The sequence below is a fragment of the Vidua chalybeata genome, chromosome 6 (assembly GCF_026979565.1).
Source record: "Vidua chalybeata isolate OUT-0048 chromosome 6, bVidCha1 merged haplotype, whole genome shotgun sequence".
NCBI lineage: Eukaryota > Metazoa > Chordata > Aves > Passeriformes > Viduidae > Vidua > Vidua chalybeata.
This window is the reverse complement of record NC_071535.1, coordinates 50817067-50839899: the sequence shown is the minus strand read 5'-3', so window position 1 is coordinate 50839899 and position 22833 is coordinate 50817067. Positions and strand designations below refer to the sequence as shown.

The window sequence follows — 22833 nt, the reverse complement described above, 5'->3', positions numbered from 1 at the left end:
TCTGACTCTACAGGTAACATAGTCATTATTGGGATTGCTTGACAGAATAGGAGAAAGAAAATGTAACAATTGTTGAGAACAAGGGTAATTGCAAATGCCTTTTCTTTCCCCTCTAAGCCACTGTGCTCATTTGTGACCAGTGGTTTTCCCTCTGTTTTATCAATGTAACCCAGTTCTGCGAACACCTACCTGCACTACAGTGACTTCTGCATAACTGCAAGGGAATTCCTTTGCAGTGTCTTCTCCTGCCCTTTGTAGCCACTCAGGGTTTATCCTGTAGAAATGGAGGGATATCACATTGGAGGAAATCTGACAGATATCACATTGGAGGAAAGCTGAGTTTATCCTTGGGTATTTCACTTATATTTGTGGGGAGTAGTTTGAAGCAATGTAATGCTGTGATTTATGGGAGTGGGAATATGTGAATATTGCTAGGATAATAGCAGTGCAGTGCCTGGTTTCTTTTATCAACCACAAAAATTATTTAAAAGACTGTTTTACCCTTCATATCAGCCCTCAATATTGAGGGAGTTCAAAGCCAGCTATTCTCTTATCCTTGAAGCAAAAACAAGGAGAAGTCTTATCTTGGATATCAACCTTACTGATTTTGTCCATCCTTTCTGTAAAATGACTTATTCTCTATCATCTCTTTGAAAACCACTTGTACTTTTTATCTGCAACAGGCTTAGAGTACCTCTGAGTGCTGAGGAACATGAATTTTGAGGTGCAGGGCTGCTTCCTCTTGGTTTCACAGGGAGAAGGGGTTTGCACAGGGTTTATCTTTCGGCTCCTAGACAGTCCAGAGTAAGGAACTTCTTATTTCATCTTGCTCTGCACTTTGTTTCTCCCTGCAGCATTGATGTAAGGTTGCTACTCAGGCATTGCCACATTTAATGCATCCTTCAAGCTGGTACAGCCAAATGTCTTTTCTCTTATGCTCATAACAATATTCCTAGATCAACTTTACACTTCTCCTTGGTGGATAAACGTTAGAAAGAACAAATACTTCTTCAACAGCTTGACCACATCTGAAGGAGGGGAGTTTTAAAGGGAAGCTGTAGTCAAAGCTGCTGCAAACCAAAGCACAACTCACTGCCAGTTTAGGTACAAAGCTAAAGTTATTGACAGAAGTTTCAAAGCTACTGAGTTGGGAACTGTTCAACCTCTATTCATCCCCACACTCTTCCATGGTGTACACAACAGGGCTTTTAAATTAGGTGCCCTGGCTGCTGTAGTACAGCATTAGTTATAAAAATCATTGCAGTTTTGTTCACTGGTCAGTGCTACTGCCATGGAATTGTTGCAGTAGTTTGGATTATTTGGGATTATTTTTGGAGATGTTTTAATGGCATCACTTTGTTTTCTATATCATCTCATTACTCAGTAACAAGTCATCAAAATAACAATACATGTGTTTTGCTGGATGAATATGATACTCCTCCCTCCCTGCCTTCTTAGTGAGTTACCCTCTTCCTCATCCCATAAATTTTGATGTGTCTGGGTTTTTATACACCTTTATGTATTTAGTTTGCCCTGCTAATGTTCATGTCTTCACCTACACAGCTAACCTGTCCTGGCTTCAGGTAGGAGATGTTGTTACACAGTGTGAATGAAAGGAGAGAAGACACACAGCTCTGATCTATCAGTTCTTGACTGTTGGGTGCAGCCTCTGCTATTGAAATTCTCTTCTTGGAAAATTGAGGTTGTTTAAAGGGCTATCTCCTTTGTGATATTGTTTCCTCATTTGCTGCCCTACCTCTGGATCGCAACATCTCCATTTTATTCTTCTGCAAAACTGCTTTGAAATCTGCTGGTTGTTCTTACCAGAAGCACCCAGATTTAGGCTGATAGTGTTATCCGTGGATTTGACAGTGGGAAATCTGCTGACAGAAGCCTGTAAGACTTTCCAGTCTCACCAAATGACTCTGGAGATCAATTTAGAGAAGGCAAAAAAATGTTTTGACCAAAGTTTTACCAATATGTAGGGATCATTTGAATGCTAAGTGAGCAAACAGGAATGGTAGGGAAAGTCGTGCTACGAGAGAAGGCCTTCAGCAGCATTTTACACAAATGAACATAGACATTTCTAAAAGGAAGACAATGGGTCTTGGTTCCCAGAGTGGCATGGAAAAACTGCCTTAAACCCCCTTGTGGAAAGCAGAGAGTTAAGGTTGCTGTTGTGTGTAATATTTCAAATAATGAAGTCATAAATGCCATCCATCCCAAGTTCTCTCTTGGTATCTTTAACAGATGCCTAATTTTATTTAATATTATTAGGAGGAAGGGCAGGTATACTGAAGAAAGAAAACTGTTGCCCCAGAACTCATTCATTCCTGTTGTAGAAAAAAAGAAATTATTTCCTTTCGGAAGACTTGATCTATGCAGTAACATGGTCACACATTTATTTTGTCACTTGGATTAAGTTTCTACAACAGGGCTATGTTCATATAGGATGTAAGTTCCTGGCATTTTTCCAGTTATCAATACTGAAATATTAGTGATCAAGCATTTACTGAACGCCATTCCTCAAATGCAAGGGCTTCACAGCATCTTGTTGCATTCATGGAATTCATTTGTTTGCATTATCTGGCTAACTGGTTCTTTTGTATTGCCAAGGTGATGAACATATTTGACATTTAGCTGATTACTTCACCAAAATTAAACAGAAAACAGGGCAGCCATCCAAAGTTCCTTTCAGTGTGAAACCTAATTATAAAAATGCTTTGAGCAGCAATTTCTTTTTGGATGTTAAAGTGCTTTTATTAGATTGTTCCCCTGTCATTTTAAAATTTATTGCTAGACACTTATAAATGGGGTTGCCTGCTGAAGTAGAATTATTTTATTTTCTATATTTAAGATGGCAGGGAAAAGTGTATGGAGAAAATTTTAGGCTGAATTTGTTAGTATTTTACATGTTTCTGAAAAGGAAGAAGAATAACTAGTGCTGGCTTTCCTAGACCCAAAATATGTAATTTATCTCTGTGTTGAATAAAATTTTATCTATCTGCTATTTTTATTCACAATTCAGCAACTCCCAATTTCCAAAAACTATTGCTTAACAAATAATGAAATCAAATATGTGATTTAAAATTTGAGTGCAGCAGTAGAAGCTTGTATCATTAATGTAGATTTACACAATTACTGGTGATAGAAAAATCTAACTGTGTACTTGTACCTGTCTTTCATAAGCCATTAGCTGTTCTCAAACAGCATAAAAGCACTCTTAAGTCATTTGTCAAGGTCATTGAATATAAGTAGGCCAAGTGAATTTTAACCAGTAAATTTAGAGCTGAAGACTGAAGTGGATCTTAGAAGAACTTTCTTGTCAAGTATTTTTGCAATGTCTTGGAATATGTTTAACTTTTTATACTGCCTGTTGTTATTAACATCCTTTGGACCCCAGACAAGGTGTGATCTGGGGAGATTTCAAGGTGACAAAATAGTGGGGTTTTGCATATGATATTGTCTAGCACACTTTGGGTACTAAATCATCTTGTGAGGACATAGATTAATTCTTGATACTGAGATCTATTAATATACCTTTGAAGCCCAGTGAATTATGTGACTCTGCTGTTTCAAGCTGTAGAATTCTGCCATAACTAGGAGGAAATATTTTGCTGTAGGTAGATTAATGTTGAAAGCTTGTCAAGAAAATGTTTAACATTGAAAATGTATTCTTTCTCTTTTTGCCAGTGCTAGAGCTTCTACAATAAATACCATTTCTGATGTGGGGAAAAATAGAGATATAATTTCTTTTCTATTTATCTGTGTTATTAGAGTTTCAATGATATAGTCTATTTCCTATTAAAAACTCCATCCCAGTGAATAATCTTACAGAAGGTAATTTTTACTCCAGTACTTATCAAATAATTTAATTAATGCCCATTGCAGGGTAAGTAATTAAGATAACTCAACATTCTGTATTAATAAATAAAAAAAAAAAAAGAGAATAAGAGATTTGCCAAGTACCCTTTTTGAAGATAATGGGTAGGACTTGACATGGATATTGTGAGGAAGCTTTGAGTTTACAGAGAATGCAGTCTGAGCAACAGAGCTAAGAGTAGGTGTACAATACAAATGTGTGTGGGTTTGTTTTTTCTTTGAGTGTTGAAGTATATTTCAGTACTAAGCCTTCTTAACTCCTCCTTGTATCTCTAAAGTGTCCAGAGCTGGGGGTGTTTAGCCTGGAGAAAAGGAGGGTCAAGGGAGACCTTATTACTCTCTGCAACGCAGTGAAAGGAGGGTGGAGCAAGGTGGGAGTCAGCATCTTCTCCCAGGGCAGCCAGTGGCAGGACAAGAAGAAACGGCCTCAAGCTGCACCAGGGAAGGTTCAGGCTGGACATCAGGAAAATTCCTACATGAAAATGGTTGTCAAGCTTTGGAATGTACTGCCCAAGGGAGGTGGTGCAGCCGCCATGACTGAACAGCACTGAGTGCCATATCTGCTTGACAAGGTGGTCAGTCATAGGCTGGACTCAGTGATCTTGGGGGTCTTTTACATCCTAAATGATCCTATGGTCTAACTACTTGTTTGTCAACGCAATAAGTTATTCACGGCTATGTTAAATGGGGAGAAACACATTGCTATTAATTTGAAAGTTCACAGATTATGCCCCTGTGCACAGAGAACACTCCCTTGCTGTGTTTTGTTGCTAACAATGATCCCAATGGATGTGCCCTGTTGCTGTCTTTTGTTGTGCCAGTGGGTCTCCTATAATATAAACAATATATGTGTATATGATCTATTTGCCTGAACAATGTAAGAACACTTCAAACACTCTAAAACCATACATTTAAGTGACTTTTCATTTTTCTGTTTCCCTTTGAAGTAAGCAAGGGATGCGTGGACCTGGCTTTAATAGAAGTACTGTGCAAGCTCATCAGGAGCAGCTTGGCCAGGGTCATCTTAATAGTATTCTTTTTGATCTTGTGCTGGCTTTGTGACAATTTCAGGCAAAAGTGGCAAAAAAAAAAAAATTGTCTGTTTAGACCTTAGTGCACATTGAGGTTTGAGTCTTGTAGTAGAGCTCAAATGAGGCATAGTAACAATTAACATTTGCTTACCAGAGCTTATTTTTGGATTTATATTTAACTTTAGATGTCTGTCAGGGAAGGCTTTGTTGGACCAAAATTGATTTCACAGAAACATTAAGGGAGAAGGAACTGCAAGACTTTTGCCAGGACAACAAACTCATATGCTGAACTCATTTGTAATTGCTAAACTGAAATTTCCTGTGACACGAAGGCCACCAAGTTGAAGTTATTTTTGAAATTAAATTGAGTCGTTTAGTCACTGCCAAGAAAAGACAAATAGAAAACCATCTTTAGTTGCAAAAGTATTTCCTACAATATTTCTAACTTCTGCCTATTTTTTTTCCATAGGTTGATGGGATACTGTGCCTGGCTGACATCCTCACTGATACCAGCCATTCTGAAGCTACTCATGCAGAAGCAGCAGCAGTAATTGCCCAGATCACATCTCCACATCTCACGTTCACTCAGCATCTCAGCAGCTTTCTGGAAAATATGGAAGAAATCGTGACAGCACTTGTCAGTAAGTTCTCTACAGGACTTCTGAGTCCAGATAAAGTAACACCTTAGGGTATGACTCTTTCATTAGAAATATTCCCTAAATAATATTTACCATCCTTCCCTTAACAGATAAAATAACAATTTTAAATTCTGAACCAGAGAATTCTGCAATTACATGATATTTTTTTACTCCAGGCCCCATGTGAATAGAATTTATTAATATTTGTAAAAATAATGTCTGTGTGAAAGTTTATCTTAAGAGTCTCCAGGGAGGACTCAGCAAAGCATCCTCTTGTCTGATTTTTGACTGTAAAAGAGGAATATTGAGAGCTGCAAACCATTATGCCTGTTGTATTTTCCAAACTTGCTAGGACTCAAGCTCACCACTACATCTGCATTTGTATGATAATTCAGAGGAGAAATAGAGTGTCATGTAATCTATGGGTATTGTTGCAAGAAAATGAAAGATCTGTCTTTCTTGTCTAGGCCCCTGATCCATGGTAAAGTGAGACAAAGGTAACAGCAAGACTTTCCTTAAGCTGGGTCAGTGAGGATACTTTAGAAAAACAAGATGACATTTCTCATTTCTTTCTAAAGAGAGGAATATCTTATTTCTGGCAGTGTGCTCCCTCTCTCTCAAATACCAGAAGCTTTCATTCAAGCATTCTCCTCTCTCTAGTCTAGAAATTCAATTTTCCAGAGCTCCAAATCAGAATGTACTGTTTGGGTTTTCTAGTTTGATTTCTCATGTATAATAGTTCAGTACATTTGGAATTTTTTCTAGTGAACCCTGTGGTTACAGTCAAACTGCAGAACTTCAATTTGAATACAGTGGTTTTTTTTTTTTTTTTTTTTTTTTTGTTTGCTTGTTTGTTTGCTTATTTGTTTTTAAAGAAGAAAAAAAGAGTATTATGAGTGCTTGAGGATTCTGTTGTGGTTGGGAATTATCAGAGATGTATTTAGGCATTCTTCAATAGGTCCAAACAGAACTAGTGATGCAGAAATCAAGGGAACAATTTATTCCTGATGTCCAGCAACTAATGGAGAAGCTTGTGCCCCGACACTGCCCGGAATACAGTGGGCGGAATTAGCCTGTGCTGAGTTGGGTTCTGTTGTAGCTAGCAGTATCTGGCCTGATTTGTTTGGGTTATTTTAGTATACTGCAGTCAAGGCCCAATCTGAAGAGCCTATCCAGAATGTATTAGCTGGTGGATCATTCCCCAGTTGTTGCTCTTTAAGTTCCACGGGCATTTTAGGTGTACATATTCTGCCCAAGAAATGTAAGTGTTAAAAATAGAACATGTATAACTTTGCAAGAGCCATTTCGGTAATCACACACCACTTTCCTTCTAATATTTATAACTCAGTAATTGAATTACTGTAATATGTTTAATTTTTAAACCATGCAGAAATCCTATTACCAGGTGATTCACATCTTAGTTAAAGTATATATGTACAAGGGATTAAAAGGTAGCTGTCTCTTCAGCACTTATTGAAGTTGAAAAATATGCAGGATGATTTTCAACTACAGAGAATTAGATTTAGAGATAAGCAACATGTGCCGTGTTCTAAAGAAGAGGATGGAATTATTCTCATATGGATCATTTACTTTTAGCTTTCTGCCTCCTGTATTTGATTTCATTTAGTTATAGCAAGCTTTATTTTGAGCAACATGCAGTGAAATACTCCCAGTAGAGTGGTATATTAGGTAGAGCGTATTGTTCATCAGGGATTGTAGTGAGATGGGTGTTGGTCTCTTCCAAGTAACAGGTGATAGAACAAGAGTAAATGGCCTTAAGTTGTGCCAGGGGAATTTTAGATTGGATATTAGGAAAAAAATTACTTCATGGAAAGAGTTGATAAGTGCTGGAACACTCTGGCCAGGAAAGTGGTTGAGTCGCCATCCCTGGAGGTATTTAGAATCTGTGTGGATGTGGCACTTGGGCACATGGTTTAGTGGTGGACTTGGCAATGCTGGGCTTGGTTGGAGCCGATGATCTTAGAAGTCTTGTCCATCCTAAACCCTTCTATGATATTACATAATTGACAAAATTAAGTTTATATTTTTTGTTTCCTTTTTTTTAACTCCACATTTATTGACTTCATATCAGCTAATAAGATCACTATTGCAAGCTGCAGATGCTTAAATATTTCTTTTAACAGCTGCATTGAAGGAATGACTTTTATTCAGCTTATTTTCTGCATTCCTAGAGCTGTGCCAAGAAGCCTCATCAGGTGAAGTCTTCCTGCTGGCTTCAGCAGCTCTTGCCAATATTACTTTCTTTGATACCATGGCTTGTGAAATATTGCTCCAGTTAAATGCAATGAAGATTCTCCTAGAAGCGTGCTCAGACAAACGCATAGTGGATACTCCGTTTTCCCGGGATCAGGTGAGGAATTTCTCTGCAAGTCAATGTCACATTTGTGTAAAAGGCAAAAGATTTCAGCACTGTGTCTGTTTTGACATAGCCAATCCTTTCTTGGTTCTTTTCATTATAATGCCTCTTTATCTCCTTCAGTTCCTTCTTTGGTTTTGGTTGTTTTTTTTATTATGTTTTTTAATGTGTATTATAAAATATGACAACTTTAACCTGATTTAAAAAAAAAAAAAAGGTTGCAGTTCCATATATTTAGGATAGTAAAATTTATTGTTTTTCAACATGAATTGGGCCAAATAGTGACACAGAGATCCAGACAGGTTATAGGATCTCTGTCTTTGGAGGAATTTAAAACTTGACTAGACAGAGCTTTGAGGCAAAGATATATATGGAGCCTAAATATACAGCTGTCAATTCAAAGATGAATTCGGTCCAAAAGCTGAATAAGGACCTGATCCCCAGCCCACTGACGTCGGTGGGCTTTGGACCAAGTCCTGTCTGCCTGGTAGATGGTTTGCAAATTTTTATTGGCAAATACTGCTAATGTACTTTTGCCTTTCCCTTTCCTTCTCACTAGTATTTTAAATTTTTTTTTAGTGAAGGGACACAGAATACTAAAGGTCTATGATAATGCACAGATGAAATCAGGGAGAATTCTTTTGCTCCTCTCAGGCACTCAAATGCAATGGGATGGTGCAGAGGCACTGCTTATTTGGCATCTCAGTGATTTATTTTGCCTCAGCAGTGATGTGTAGGAGGCCTGAGGGTTCCGTGGTGGCTGCTGAGGGATGGAGGTTGGTACTCAGCTCCCTTAACCTACTTCTGTTCATGAGACCTTGTGACTGTAATTAGAAGTCCACCATTCAAGCCTCACAATCTTCCCTTTCACAGCTCTGAAGTAGCCAAAGATGACTTATGGTAGATTTAGGATCTGCATTGCCACAGAAGGCTTTGCTCATCCTTAACCAGCAGCCAGGCCTTGGAAATTAAGGTATAGTGGACCCTAAAAATGGATTATTTGTGTTCTAGAGGGATTACTAGGGCTGCTTTAGCTTCTATTAATAGCACTTAGTTTTTCAGCTCAGGTCTGTGTATAAAAAGATAGAATTAAGCCATAATCACTGTAGTGCTCTTTGGGCAAAGTCAGAGGTATCAATTGTGGTGTTGTCATGGCTGTGTACTATTACATATGTACAATCCTTCACGGTCTTTTTTTTTTTTTTTTTATTCCTCCTGTATGCTCTCATTGGAAAATTTTGATTTCTTTATTCCCTTATGCCCTCATCTGAATTCTGCTGTCAGCAGTGAGTTTGCTGTTTGCTCTGGGGGTAGCACAGCAAGCCCCCTTTTTTTTTTTTAAGGAAGGTAATCTTGAAAGGAATATGTATGATTTTTTTTTTAGGTGACAGGCTAGTTCCAGGCCTTTTGCAGTTTGTGAGCTGCAAGTTCATCTCACTAGCTAGATGAACAGCAAACTGAGTGGCTTCCTTCCAAGAACTGAGGAGATTTCATCCCCCAGAACACCTCACCTTCTTTCTCAGAATGAGAAACTAGAGCAGCAAGGGTGATGTTCCCTGTGGTGTGCTGCAGGAAGCTTCTGAGCTGACTCCTTGGCTCCTGCAGCAATGGGAATCATAAAATCCTACCTTGGAGTTTTTACTGAGCACTGAATGTCCAGGTGGAATCTGAGTGCTGGTCATCTTGTCTTTAAGAGCTGCCAGTCAAGCAGTTTTGGTAATGCAAAAGCCTTGAGAGAAGTCTTCCTTCAAATTCCTGAACAAATGTGTATTTGACTGAAAAGTTCCCCTTGTTTCAGTCTTGTATTTGGGGGTGGGGATGGTGTCTGCCAATTACAGCAGTCTCATGGAATATTTTGCCTTTTAATTTGCTCTGTGCCTTTTGGAAAATACACTCAACTGAAAAGAAAAACAGCCCTACAATACTATATTTTATAATGATATAATAAATTCCAATTTTGGCTTTTGACAAGAAGTCCTTTTAGGTAAGTAATGTAGTCAGAATCTTTTCCCGGTATGTATAGTATTATGTCCCAGGCAGTAGACATTTGCCTAGGGAGATGTACATTAAAGGTGAGTAGGTTTGAAAACTTTTTTATTCAAGATTTTATTTTGGATTATGGAGCCAATGTGAAATATATTTTCATGCACTGATGTCCATTCTGAAGAATCAAGTCATCCTGGTCAGTAAAAAAGAGGATTTGGAACTGAATTATACTAAATGTTGAAATGATTAAACAAAGTAAGTAGTTTTATAGCTGATACAAAATGTGGTCTGAATGTTATAAAATTATATAAAAGACCCCTCAAACGTAAATGCTCTGTTTTTCATACAAATATTTAAGTAGCACAGCTACTTATAGAAAACTACCTAATATTTCTGAGTATATTGCTACTTTAGCATTAATGCTGATTTAAGAAAATTCTGAAGTGTGCTTTACTGTAAGCCAAAACTGGGAGGAAGACAGCAAAAATGCTGGGAAGGAACACTGAACTTTTTTTTCCTTTGTGTCATTTTATCTCATCTTAAATTCACACTATGTCCTTCTAGATAGGACATAGAATTATTATTAGTTATCACTCTCTGTGATGGTACAAATAAATAACATTCTGCCCAGGTGTTGGATATTTGATAGATTGTGTACTGGCTGCAAAAAATATTTTACTGCTTTAAAATTGTTTTGCCTTTTGACTTCTGGAAAGCTTTTTTTTACAGATAATAAAAACCTTTAAAAAAACCTAAACTAAAAAAAAAAACAACAAACCTTTCCTATATTTGCTATCCAAAAACCAACCTCCTTATTCTTTCATTTCCTAGGCAGTGTTAGATTAGGTTAGGAAAGAAATCTAGAACTGAGAGCTGGATTAACTGATAAACAAGATTATCATTGCCCATTTTACAGAAGCATGTGACTGTTTCTGTAGCCAGTAACATTATACTGAGATTTCTTAGTTTCATAGCAAAATACATTGTATAAGAACAGATATAAAACAATATTTTCCAGATTCCTTAGTCCCCAGTTTTGGGTCAAAATGGATATGAATATCCCATGTTCTCTTTTCTTTCTGCAGATAGTTGTTTTCTGAAGAGAAGGCATTTTACTTCAAAAAAGCACCAAAATATCATTTCAGAAGGGTTTATGCCTAAATTCAGCAGTGTTGTGTATGCAGTCTTAATGGAGATTAAGATCTGTCAGAAGAGGGGTTTAGCTAAACCCCTTATCATCCAGGGTCTTCTTGACTTTAACCATCATCTTAGACTCTACATAGAAAAATATGAAATATGTATGTTTGGGCACAGTATGTTTATGTATAATACAGTTTTTCTCTCTGCATTCCCACTTGTCTCTTCAGTGTTTTTAATATTCTCACCTTACCTGTGAAGCTGTGGAGGTATAGCCTAACACCTTCTGATCTTCTCTTATTCAGGAAGACAAAGAATTAATGTGCAGTGAACACATCCCCTTTAAAGTGGTTATTCCTAGGTCTAAAATCAGTGAATTATGTTTCAAAACAGTTTGTGGTGGAGAAAGGCTCTTAAGCTGGAAGGAAAAGTTGGAAATGATTGCTGTTTTTTTTTTTTTTAATAAATTCTTTCCTGTTTTCTTGGTATTTGGGAGATGCTGCTGGTTTAGACACTGAGATCTTCTGTGTCATTTAAGATTTTAAGTCCTTAATACCATTCTTCCTCTAGGTTCCACATTCTTGTCTCTGCTCTTTACCTTTTTTCCCCTTATCAGGCATTTGTGCTTATTTTTACTGTCTTTCCTCATTTTTTCCCCCTTAAATGAAGACTGTAGTGCCAAAAAGAGATTAGAGAGAGATGTTACTATAATATAAGAAGTTATGATTTCCAAATGTTGCTGAACCCCCAGTGAAAGACTTTGAGAACAATGTTTTTAATGAGAATAGTATTAACAGTTCTTTTAGATTTCCTTTGAAAATCCCTGTCTGTATGAAAGAAACTTGCAGTACTACTTCTCAATCTGACTTCCTTAATACTGGGGAGTTTATTAACAAAGCCTTTACATGTGGACAAGGTCATAAAAGGGTATCTGCACTGTCTTCTTGTACAGGTCTCTGTTAATATCCAGCTCTGACTTTGGTATCATGATCACTAGATATGTGGTTGGAATTCCCTTCCCTCTGAGAGACCTGACTGTGCACTGTAGGTGGTAAACTGTACATTAAAACAGTGGGATCCTTTCCAGTATTGGCTAGATCACACTGAGAAAACATGATTTCTACTAATATAGCTAGAAAGAGAAGTGATAAATTTAAAAATTAAGTTATTTTAAAAGGCTTAAGAAGTCAAGAAAGAAACATGACTGCTAGTAGCAGATGCAAAACTGAAAATTAGGCCAAAGTCACCAGACTATCTGAATTTTAACCATACCATTATATTAATGATATTCCAATTAGTTTCCTATGTAAGATTGTAATAATTTTCCTGATGTTTTTTGCTTTTCTGTTTAACTGCTTTTCTCTGTCTTTTCATGCACATGCGACCAGCACAAATAAATAACAGTACTGGCTGGCATTATATGGTCAATATTATGGATTGTTATATTTCAGGGCTCCAAAATTGACTGTCTATCTTAAACACTAAGATTTTTGAGACAGAATTCCTGCTTAATTACAATTCTGCCAGTCATATTTTAGAATCTGTGTGGGATAAGACAATGTGCTCCTACTTGCAAAGCAAGGGGTTCAGTTGGAAGAATAAAATCTCAGCTCAGTTGAAAAACTAATTTGTGTTGAAAGGCTAATTTGTGCTCTGCTCTGGGGAGATCAGATCTCTTAGGTGCCTTTGGCTGCTTGAGCCTGTTTGAAAAACATGAGAAGCTTTTCAATGCCTTGAAGGAAGTCTGAGAGATGGTTATTCTTTCCCCCCCAGGTTGTAACCTGAAAGACAGAAAACTGTGGCCACTAGCTCGATCACTCTGTTAGTTATATGCCCTGGTTTATGGGATGTGTCTTTTCACAATGTGACCTATTCAGGGTGCATGTCCTATGTGCTTCTTTAAAACAAATAATGTGAGAGCCTGGCTATTCTGCCTATTCCTTATCTACATTAGTCAGCAATAGGAAGTAAAGTAAATAAAAATGTAGTAAAGACTTCCTTCATTCCAAAATGTAAGTTTCCTACAGCTTTAGTCTCTGTTGCTCTGCCTCAGCATGCCAAAATTACATTTCCCTGGCACAGTCTCAGAATAAACCTGGACTTTGCAAGCAGATCCTGTCTCCAAGCCTTGTTATTATTTTTGGGGGGTGTTAGCTTCTTCTGCTCATCTAGCTGTATTTATTTTCTGTTTTCAGGAAGAGAAACTAAGTTCCAAATCACAAAAATGGCTATCAGAAGCCATTGGAGTTATTTTCTATTTTCAAGCATTATAATGTCCCAGAGAGAATATCCAGAGATTTCTTACTGAAGTTTTTTTTCCTGATAGATAATATCTTGAAAGGCTTTTTCTACCTCAGCTTGCTGTAATGCCTGTTCTTGATGCCTGCTAAATGCACTCTTTTGCTATCTCCCTGTGGATGGATCTTGATTTGTGATGTTCAGATGATTTTAACTTACCTTCAGAAACAGAGACTCTGTCTTGCTTCTGAGTAGTATTCTGGTGCCACTTTGTTTCTAAAGATGGCTATCTGGAACTTTGCAGACACACTATGCTTTATGCTTATCTCATTTATTTGAATGAATTACAAAATGCTCTTATAATATGTACAAAAATTAATATTACTTAGCAATGAATCAGCCTTAAAGAAGTAATTAACTAAGAGAATTAGCAATTCTATATTGATCTACTTTGCCACCCTATTAAATTACTTGATAATTCTTTTTTTGAGCTTGTGTCTTTCTTATTATTTTGGGACTGTTGATAAAAGCCTACTGAGCAGTGTGCTTTTACTATCAATTAAGGTATATATGCACCACACCTTCCACCTCTGTAGACACTTCCCCCTCCCACAAATGAGATAAGGGACCCTCAATTGTGGAAGTTTTGGTCCTATAGGGGGCTAAAGTGAGCATCTTCCTTAGTAGTTCATTTCACAATAAAGGGGAAAACTTTCTTAAATCTCCCACTAAGGGAAGGTTTTCAGAGAAGCCTTCTGTTTCTTAAGTGCTCTTTAAGTTTAAATCTCTTTGATTATTACAGATTTACACTCAGTGTACCTTAATTTATAGCAAAGCATTTGTATCTAGTTTTTACTTTTGTAACAAGGATTTAGCACCTTAGTACACTGGTTGATGAGCATTAGTCACCATTAGTTGTTTAGAAAAGTTTTATTATAGTATTAGTAAACACGTATTTTAGCAAAAAAAAAAAAAAAAATCCCAGGTGACTGTTGTTTGAAGAAAACTATTTTGAAAATTCTTAATTAACCATGGTTTCTCAAATTTAAATTGTTCTTGACAACTGAAATTCCTACAGTTCAGGGCAAAACAGACTACAGAACTTAAAAGGAAGATTCACCACTCATAAATTCAATATGTGTGAAAATCTGAGGGAGTGAAAGGAAACTATGTGGGAATAGAAACAAATTTAAAATTATGAAATATATATAGAATAATCAAAAAAGATCAACACTGCCAATTTTATAATAATATATGATATTGTCACTAGTATCTGTGTTTAATATCTGTTTACCTATTTTGCTTATAAAAATAGACTTTTGATTAGATTTCAGGTTAATTTCCATGGTAACTGCAGGACTAAGAAGATGATGCTGTATTGACATTTGAAAGATATGAAATAACCCTGTTATTTTTTAAGTTTATTTATTAAAGAGAGAAATTTTCCATGGGTCTTAAGGGGCCCCTCAAATATCCCTGTATACTCAGTTCACCAACATACTATTTAAAGATGAACCTTCAAAGCTTCTTGATTTTGGGTGTGCTATTTAAGTTCTGAAGTTTTAAAGTTCAATTTTAACTTAAAATTTTAAGTTTTTAAGTTCAGTTTTAACTGCTTAATCTCTTGCTCTTGTGAAAAATCTTACTACTCTCAGTGAAATCTCGGCATGTTGCTCTTTTGCTAAGTTGGTGCCCCTTCAAAAGGTGCTAAAACATGAGCTGGCCTGAGAATTCCTTTGCTGACGTTCTGCCTTGCCCTGTGTATCAGTGCCCCGTGGTTCAGGTGTGCAGAGCACAGGGAAGCAGGCAGGTGGTGAGCACAGGAGGAGCCCTGGAGGTCTGGGCTGTTTTTAGCAGTGCTACTCGTGACACTGACCTGAATCATCCATCCAGCTCCCTTCTGATGGCAAACAAATGTCATAGGGTTTCCAGGACCTGAGAGAGCCAACAAGTAAGGTGGAGAAGGACCTTTTACAAGGGCATGTAGTGACAGGACAAGGGGAATGGCTTCAAACTGAACAAGAGTAGATTTGTATTAGATATTAGGGAGAAATTCTTTCCTGTGAGGCTGGTGAGGCACAGGAGCAGGTTGCCAAGAGAAGCTGAGGATGTCCCATCCCTGGAAGTGTCCAGTGCCAGGCTGGATGGAGCTCTGAGCAACCTGATCAAGTGAGAAATATCTCTACCTATGACAGGGATTGCAATTAGATGATCTCTAAAGTCCCTTCCAACCCAAGCCTTTCTATGATTCTATGCTGATTATTTGTTGATCAAGCCTATTTTTCTGTGTTCTTCATTAGTACAGTAGATTTAGGGCTGCCAGTTCACAAACTGCAGCCACAGGTTTGGCAGAGAAAGGCACCTGAAATTCTTGATGGATTGGATATCAGAGAAAGGAGTGTGGGTCAGCCTGTGTTGGTCTTTTGGAGAGCACTGCTAAAATACAGATATTGGAAATGCATGGGTCAAGATCCACCTCCAAAGCAGATCTGCTTAGCAGAGATACAGGTGCTGGGGTAGGGAATTATGCTTGATTCCCTGACAAAATTTGCTTCATAGCACATCTCCAAATCCCACAGGTCAAGAATTGGCTTGTGACTTCAGCACATTCCTTCTCCATGGTAGGAAGGCAATGGCAGATGACCTGAGCTCATGTATCCATGTCTTCAGGATGCCTTTTTTATTACACTTTGAGTTGACCACAAGTTCATTGCATGGTTTAGGAACCCAAAATAATTGCAAGAATCATAAATTGTGTATGTATTCTTTTCCAGTAATTTTCAAGTATGAAATAAGGCTTAGACAGTCACTTTTATCTGTATCTGTTAGTGTGCTCCATGTCTCACTGTAACATCTGAACTGGTTTGCTGATTCAACAGGACTTCATAGTTAATTTGGAGACTGCCTAAGGCTTTATGAAATTTGGAGCCAGATAATGGGAAGAGAAGCAAAGATAAAGACTGCAGTGTAAGCTTCTGTATCATTAGACAAAAAGAAAAAAAATCTACAGTGGGAGAGAACCTACTGGAAAACATCTATTTATACTTTTGATCAACTCTAAATCCAGAAGAGATGAGAATTAATTAATACCAGTGATCACAGAAGTGTTACTTTCTGAAGCAAATTGAGTCTACATTTGTTTGTGTTTTCTTCTAGAGAGTTCATCCTTAATAGGAAACTTCCTTGAAATTTTGTTTGTATTACAGAGGAAATTTTCATGTAAGTTGCATGAACTTTAAAATAGGAAAGTGTAGGGGAAATAGAGCATTTAAAGTCAACTCTTTATTCTGCTTGTCTATTACATTTTTATGTTATCCTATTCCTATTGTTTACCTCACAGGAAAATAAATTTTCTTGGGGAAAGAAAAATCTATCCATATAGAGTGAGCTAATCTATGGCTTAACTACCTTTTGAGTCCAACTAAGATTTTAAAAGATAGTATAGGCAGAACTTGATGGTCATTGATCATAAGGGTCTTTTTTACACCCCTCTGGAAAATATTACATATAAACCCTCTAATCTAGTCCATAAATATTGCAAAATATGGAGGCCACATAATCAACACGAAGGAAATATATCTATAACCTCAAATAATTTTTTTGGTGTCAAAAGATGCACACAAACTATTTTTATGTATGAAAATACTTATTAGACAAAATAACTTGAAGCAGTGGAATAATTGGCATGTATTCAAATTGTGGTTAATTGAATTCTTCATCTGTGGCTTAGAGAGCCACATGGGGTACAGATTCTGCACAGAGGAAGCAATTTTTATTAACGGGATATAATTTAGAATGAGAAAACATATACATTCTGCCTGCAACACAGTTAATAATTAATATGGAATAAATACATAGACATACACTGAGTTACCATATTTCTACCTGTCACTCTGTAGAGTTTCAGCAACTCATTTGCATGCTAAGTAAGTATATTTATTCAGGGAGATGACACTGTAACACTACCTTCAAAAGTGGAAGACCTTTATGTCACAGCATCGGAAATGAGTCATCCTTGTTTTTAAAAAGGCAAAGTGAGATCAGAATGGTGATTTCATCTCATGCCTCCTTACATCTAAGAAGTTTGCTGGTTTCTGAAGTGACACTGTACTGTTAAAAGCTGATAACCAGTTCCAAAACTGACCATTATTTTTGAGGCTGGTCAGTTTTCCTGAATTAGAGAAAATTTAAAATCTCTTAAGAAAGAAAATTATTTCTGGTTTGCATTCTGACGATCTCTCACATATGCTGTTAATATTGGGATGTGTCTGACTGCAAAAAGCAAACTATTTGAAGGACTGAGAAGAATGTCTTGCAGGATGTGTGAGAAAGTATGTGACATCAATGAAGGGAATGGCTGACTGAAAGCCAACAGCACCACAGGGTTCAGCTCTGTCAGTAGCTTGCTGCATCACTTTAAGCAAGTTGAGTTACACCTAATCTCAAAAACAGATAAAGCTATTTGGGATAAGGAATTCTATAAATCTAGATCTCAAAATGTCCTTGTGCACATATCAACACAGAATGTGTTGGTACAAAGCCTAACCATGGCCTTTACCTCTGGAAAGATATAAACAGAATTTTAAGTCTAGTTACTTTTGAGACAGTGTCTTGACATGCACACAATTCTTGACTTCAATAAAACTGAAAAATATTCCTTAAATATTCCCTTGAATCAAAGCTCAAAACTCCAAATCTCTTGCAAGGATTTCTTAGCATTTCACCTGAACCGATTCAGTGCAATAATAGCACTTCCAAATATTTGCTTTATTTCTGCCATATTAATTTTATGAACCACAATGATATTTAATATTACTGAATTGAAGGACTGGACTTCATATTTCTTTCTCTTTTTAACAACAGGTGGTAACAATATTGGCAAACATGTCTGTGTTCGACCAGTGTGCTTCAGAAATCATTCAAGGAAATGGTATGTATTTTAGTTGATTTGTATTTTATATTTATTTCTGGAGAGTCTGAGTAGATGGGAATGTAGTACTTACAAGGTAAAGGAGAAAGGCTTCACTAATAAAGCTTCATTTTGCATCTTGTCTCTGCTGCATATTGCACATTGCTGCAGGGTGCAAAATGAGCCCTGGGGATGGTTCCACATAAACGAAATAAAATGCCACTGTTTTAGGAAACTGCGTTTGTGACCACATTGTTGGTGTTCTGTGTGTGTGACTTCAAAGCAAAGTAGTAAAATGTGTTTCAGCAACCTGTACAGTGGTAATACAGGTAATGTGAGAAGGTGTAAATGCTTTATTAATACACCTTTAATATATGTATGTATTATATATTAACGTACACTAAATTACAATGAAAATTCACGTATATTGCTTTGCTAGGCCAAGTAGGCCTAACTCATGCTGGGTATTGCAGTGGATTGTCAGGGACAGTGACAGCAAGTAAAATTTGTGTATACACTCTGTCATGGAATTTCACAAGAAGTATTTGCCCCCTGGCTTTTGAGAGGGGTTGGCAGTCATCCTGGGTGTAAAACCTTTTTTGTGTCTGCCTAATGTTATAATAAACAGGTGCTAGTCAGAGGCCACATTCTGAAAATGGTCTTTGAATGCTGGAGAATTTAGGTACTTTCTTCTCAACTCTGACTTTTTTGTATGTTGATTGATTATTATCTAGCTGCATGGTTCTGATGATAATTCTCTGAATTATTTATGCAAATGTTCTAACAGTTAAAATCCTCTGATGCTACCTGATGTAATCTGAATGCCTAATAGCATATAGAGTTTAATAGCACATAATTGTCTTTACACTTAAAATAATCTAGAAAAAAGAAATCATCTTATTTTTTTGTGGTGCTATAAGAAGAATATCAACTCCTACAGGCAACAATAAGTTAATGAAGCCACTTTGACAGGGATAACATTGTCTCTTCTGGAGTGAAGAGTTATACAGTAAAGTTCAAGAAACAGAATTTCATCATTTCCTTCATTAAAGGATTCCTCATTCTAAAATACCCTTAAACATTTGAGAAGGAAACTTTTAAAGGCTTGCTTAAAAATATGTAAACAAACAAAAAAATTACTTTAACTGAGAGTGGAACTTCATTTAGAGACCTGAAATATGTGACTACAGGTTTTTCAGTTAGTGATTACCTTCAGGTTAATTTAGAATCAAATAAGAAATTACATTTGGTTGGCTGAAATGAATTAGTGAAATTTAAAATACCAACTTTTAGAAGAGGAAAGAGTTAGTGCATTTTCTAGTTCCAGAAGTTCTGTAGCTTTCTAGTGAAGACAAAAATGCATAGATCAGATGTGCCTGGGTGCTGAAGTCAAAAATGCAGACTTCATTTATGTATTCTCCATTCTCCCTTTTTGGGCAGTGGTTGGTCTGTATTAACCCAGATTTCCTTTACCCCTTTATTTTTTTTGCACTGAGTTTTTTTGTTGGAGAGCGGATAATGACGGCTCTTGCATCCTTGTAGGTGTTCAGCTTTTAATGGAGATGCTCTTTGAGAAATCCTCCTCTGGAAATCCAGCAGAAGCTGCAGCTTGTGAGCGAGTCCAGCAGAAATCTGCAGTTACCCTGGCACGGCTCAGCCGAGATCCCGAGGTGGCAGATGCAGCTGTAAAACTCAGCTGTAAGGATGTGTCTCCTGCTTAATGGCACTGAAATAGGGCGGAACTGCCAGTCATGGAGAAGCTCTTTTTAATTTTTAGCCTCACTTGGTGAACTTTATGAGAGATATTCCCAATAGAGTCTGTCCAGAGGATGACTGAGGAGATGGAGCTAAATGAACCTCTGGCTTGTTTCCCAGAGGAGCCTGATGTGCAGGATCCACTCAACATGTATCTGTGCCTTGTTGTGCCAACTGACACTGCTGCCTCCTCATTCCTTTATGCAGGATCTGTCAGGGCACAGAAAACTGGGACCCTAGCAGGTCCAGATGTGATGAATTCAATGGGAGGGAATGTGTTCTTTGGGTAGGAGTTTTTTAAGATGTGTGGGAGGATTGGTAGGGAAGAAATGGAGGTCACAATTTCCACTCTGAAACTGCAGCAGCAAGTAAAGCCAGTTTATTTGTTTATGCTTTACAACTATTAATTATGACTGCTCTGAACTGCATAGCTCCATGAAAAGTCCTTTAAGTATTTGCATATCATCTTTGCATTAGAGATCATATCTACTAAAAAAAGATAAATATGATGCATCTAAAAAATATTACAAAATAAGAAGTTGGTTTTCTAAATGATTTCTCCTGACACTCTTTTGTTGCTCTCAGGTATTCCTCGCCTGATTAAACTTTGCAGATCACCAACAGAAAGAAATAACAGTGATTCTGTTTTAGTGGCATGTCTGGTATGTACATTTTAGTCTTCCTTTCATGCTTATACTGGAAAATTAAGGAAAAAACATCCCTTTAGATTTCAAAATAAGTATTGCCAAAATGTTTTAAATTCATGTTAGGGTCTCCTGCTTTTCCCCTTAAGCATAATCCTGTACACTGTCAATTATTCATCCTCGGATTACAGACTTAAGCACATAAGGAAAAATGGCTTCATCTTCACATTATTGGGCACCAAAAAATTTCCTTGGAACACTTTGGAATTTAAGGATTCATTAATTCCTAAATTCCATTCTGTGATGGTTCTGTGTTTGTTGAAATGAACCTTGAGTCATGGGGGTAATAGCCCTTTATCAGCACTCACACATATATTTGAAAATATTTATGTAAAATATCAAAAAAAGTGATAAGATATTTCTTGCTTCCACTCCAATCCAATTTTTTGTTCTATTTGTGTTGCCAAGACAATACAGTGCCCAGCAAGGAGTGGGCACCAGAAGCTTAAGACTGTCTCTGCTCAGGAGAAAGGTACCATCTCCTGGCCCTGCACTGCATGGACTGTGAACCAAATGCCAGAGCTGAATGATTTCACTGAGCTTTCTGTGAAAGGGCTCTGTGGACATGGGTGATCTAGGGTTGGAGCATAAGCTCTGATGAATGACAACTGAAGAATACTGTTTGACAGTGCTTTATGATATTAATGTTATTTTAAATGTAAAAGTATTGCTCAGTTATTGCAGCCTGGTTATTAAGCGGGTCTCATTCAGGATGAAGAAACTATAAATGTGAGCATAGAAAATGCTGTGATTATTCTTCCTACATGCCAAGAAGACTTGTTAACCTTGTGTGGTTGGAGGATAGACCACAGAGCGATGGCAGCAAACCAGAGTATGATTTTTGTCTCACTGAAGTTGTTGCTGCACATTCCTTGAATCCATGCCTATTGGTTGAGATGTTATCTACCTCCCTGTCTTAGAAATTTGGCTTTTCCTGATATTTTAGTAACTACCTGAAGATGTTTTCTGATAAAAATGTGGCAAAAATATTGTCCTTGAGACATAAACTGCTTCAAGCTTTCATAGGTATTGTCACTGGTGTCTGAGGGCTTGCGCTGTACTTACACCTGCTGCTCAGGTCGAAAAGTAAAGTGCCCCAAAATAATTGCCATTGAATAACTTTGCATGACAGAAGATTCATCTGACAGATGAAGACAGTGAGGAGAGATTACCCAGGTAGCAGAACCCATAGACCTGCAGAGTTCAGTTTTGTTATTTAGGTATGGTTATTATGGATTCCTGAATGAAGACTTTGCCAAACCTGACTGCATTGCAAGGATGCTGTTTTGTTTTTCTAGGCAGCCTTGAGGAGACTGGCAGTTATGAGTCCTGATGGGCTGGAAGATTCAGATTTTCAGCAGCTGGTAAAGCCCAGACTTGTGGATTCTTTTTTGCTGTGCACAAATATGGAAGAGAGCTTTGTATAAATGGGAGCCAAAAATCTTTGAACAATAAGGAAGATGATAGGTACACAGTAAGATAACACATGTACAATTTTATTTTGGTTTAGTCCTATTGTTATTTATGACTTATTTATTCTAAACCCATGAACATGGGATTTGTCAGAACAAAGGGACAGAATAAGAAAACTTGTTACTGTAGTTTGCAAAGGTAATTTTTTATTTTATTCTCCTGCCAAGACACACAAGACGTTATCATTGCCATCTAACAAAATGTTTTTTTTAATATAGTTAAATAAAGGTAATGAAGCCAAGAATTTGTTGTTCTGATGTTAAATGCTCCTAATAATGTTTTATCACTGATATTTTTCTATAGTTAGGACATTTTGTAGGTTTTTTAATAAATGTTTTAGCCTCATCTGTAGTAGGAGAAAAATAGTCCTGAAAGCTGCAAGTACATACTTTGAAATGAAAGGGATGTTACAGTTCTTAATTGTTGTTGTTTTTTAATAGAATTATATAACCGAGAGAAAAATTTCAAAAAAAATTTCAAATACTGGCTTCAAATTATGCTAGAATACATTCTTAGGCTGTATAAAGATGTGCTCCATCAGAGGATACACACTAACAGAAAGCTCTTTATTTACATTGACTGAAATTTCCTAAAGAAATCCATAGAATTCTAGAAAAAAATCTTTGATGGTGTGTGTATTTTATCTCAGAATGTGAGATTTTCCACCTATTTTTTAAAATCATTACACAGTGATAATTTTCTC

At 37.0% G+C, this 22833-nt stretch overlaps 1 protein-coding gene across 5 annotated transcripts in view; it reads left to right on the top strand.

Annotated features, from left to right (window-relative positions):
• INSC (INSC spindle orientation adaptor protein) overlaps window positions 1-22545 on the top strand; it is a 126176-nt gene extending 103631 nt beyond the window's left edge. For 4 of the 5 annotated variants that reach the window (XM_053945832.1, XM_053945835.1, XM_053945836.1 and 1 more), the window contains 6 exons: window positions 5383-5554; window positions 7744-7922; window positions 18153-18219; window positions 19741-19896; window positions 20539-20615; window positions 21066-22011. In XM_053945832.1, the coding sequence (XP_053801807.1) occupies window positions 5383-5554; window positions 7744-7922; window positions 18153-18219; window positions 19741-19896; window positions 20539-20615; window positions 21066-21230 (816 nt within the window). In that variant the 3' untranslated portion in view covers window positions 21231-22011. Of the gene's footprint in view, window positions 1-5382; window positions 5555-7743; window positions 7923-18152; window positions 18220-19740; window positions 19897-20538; window positions 20616-21065 lie in introns of all 5 variants that reach the window. The other variant, XM_053945834.1, reaches the window with a different exon arrangement.
• Window positions 22546-22833: the final 288 nt, after the last annotated feature.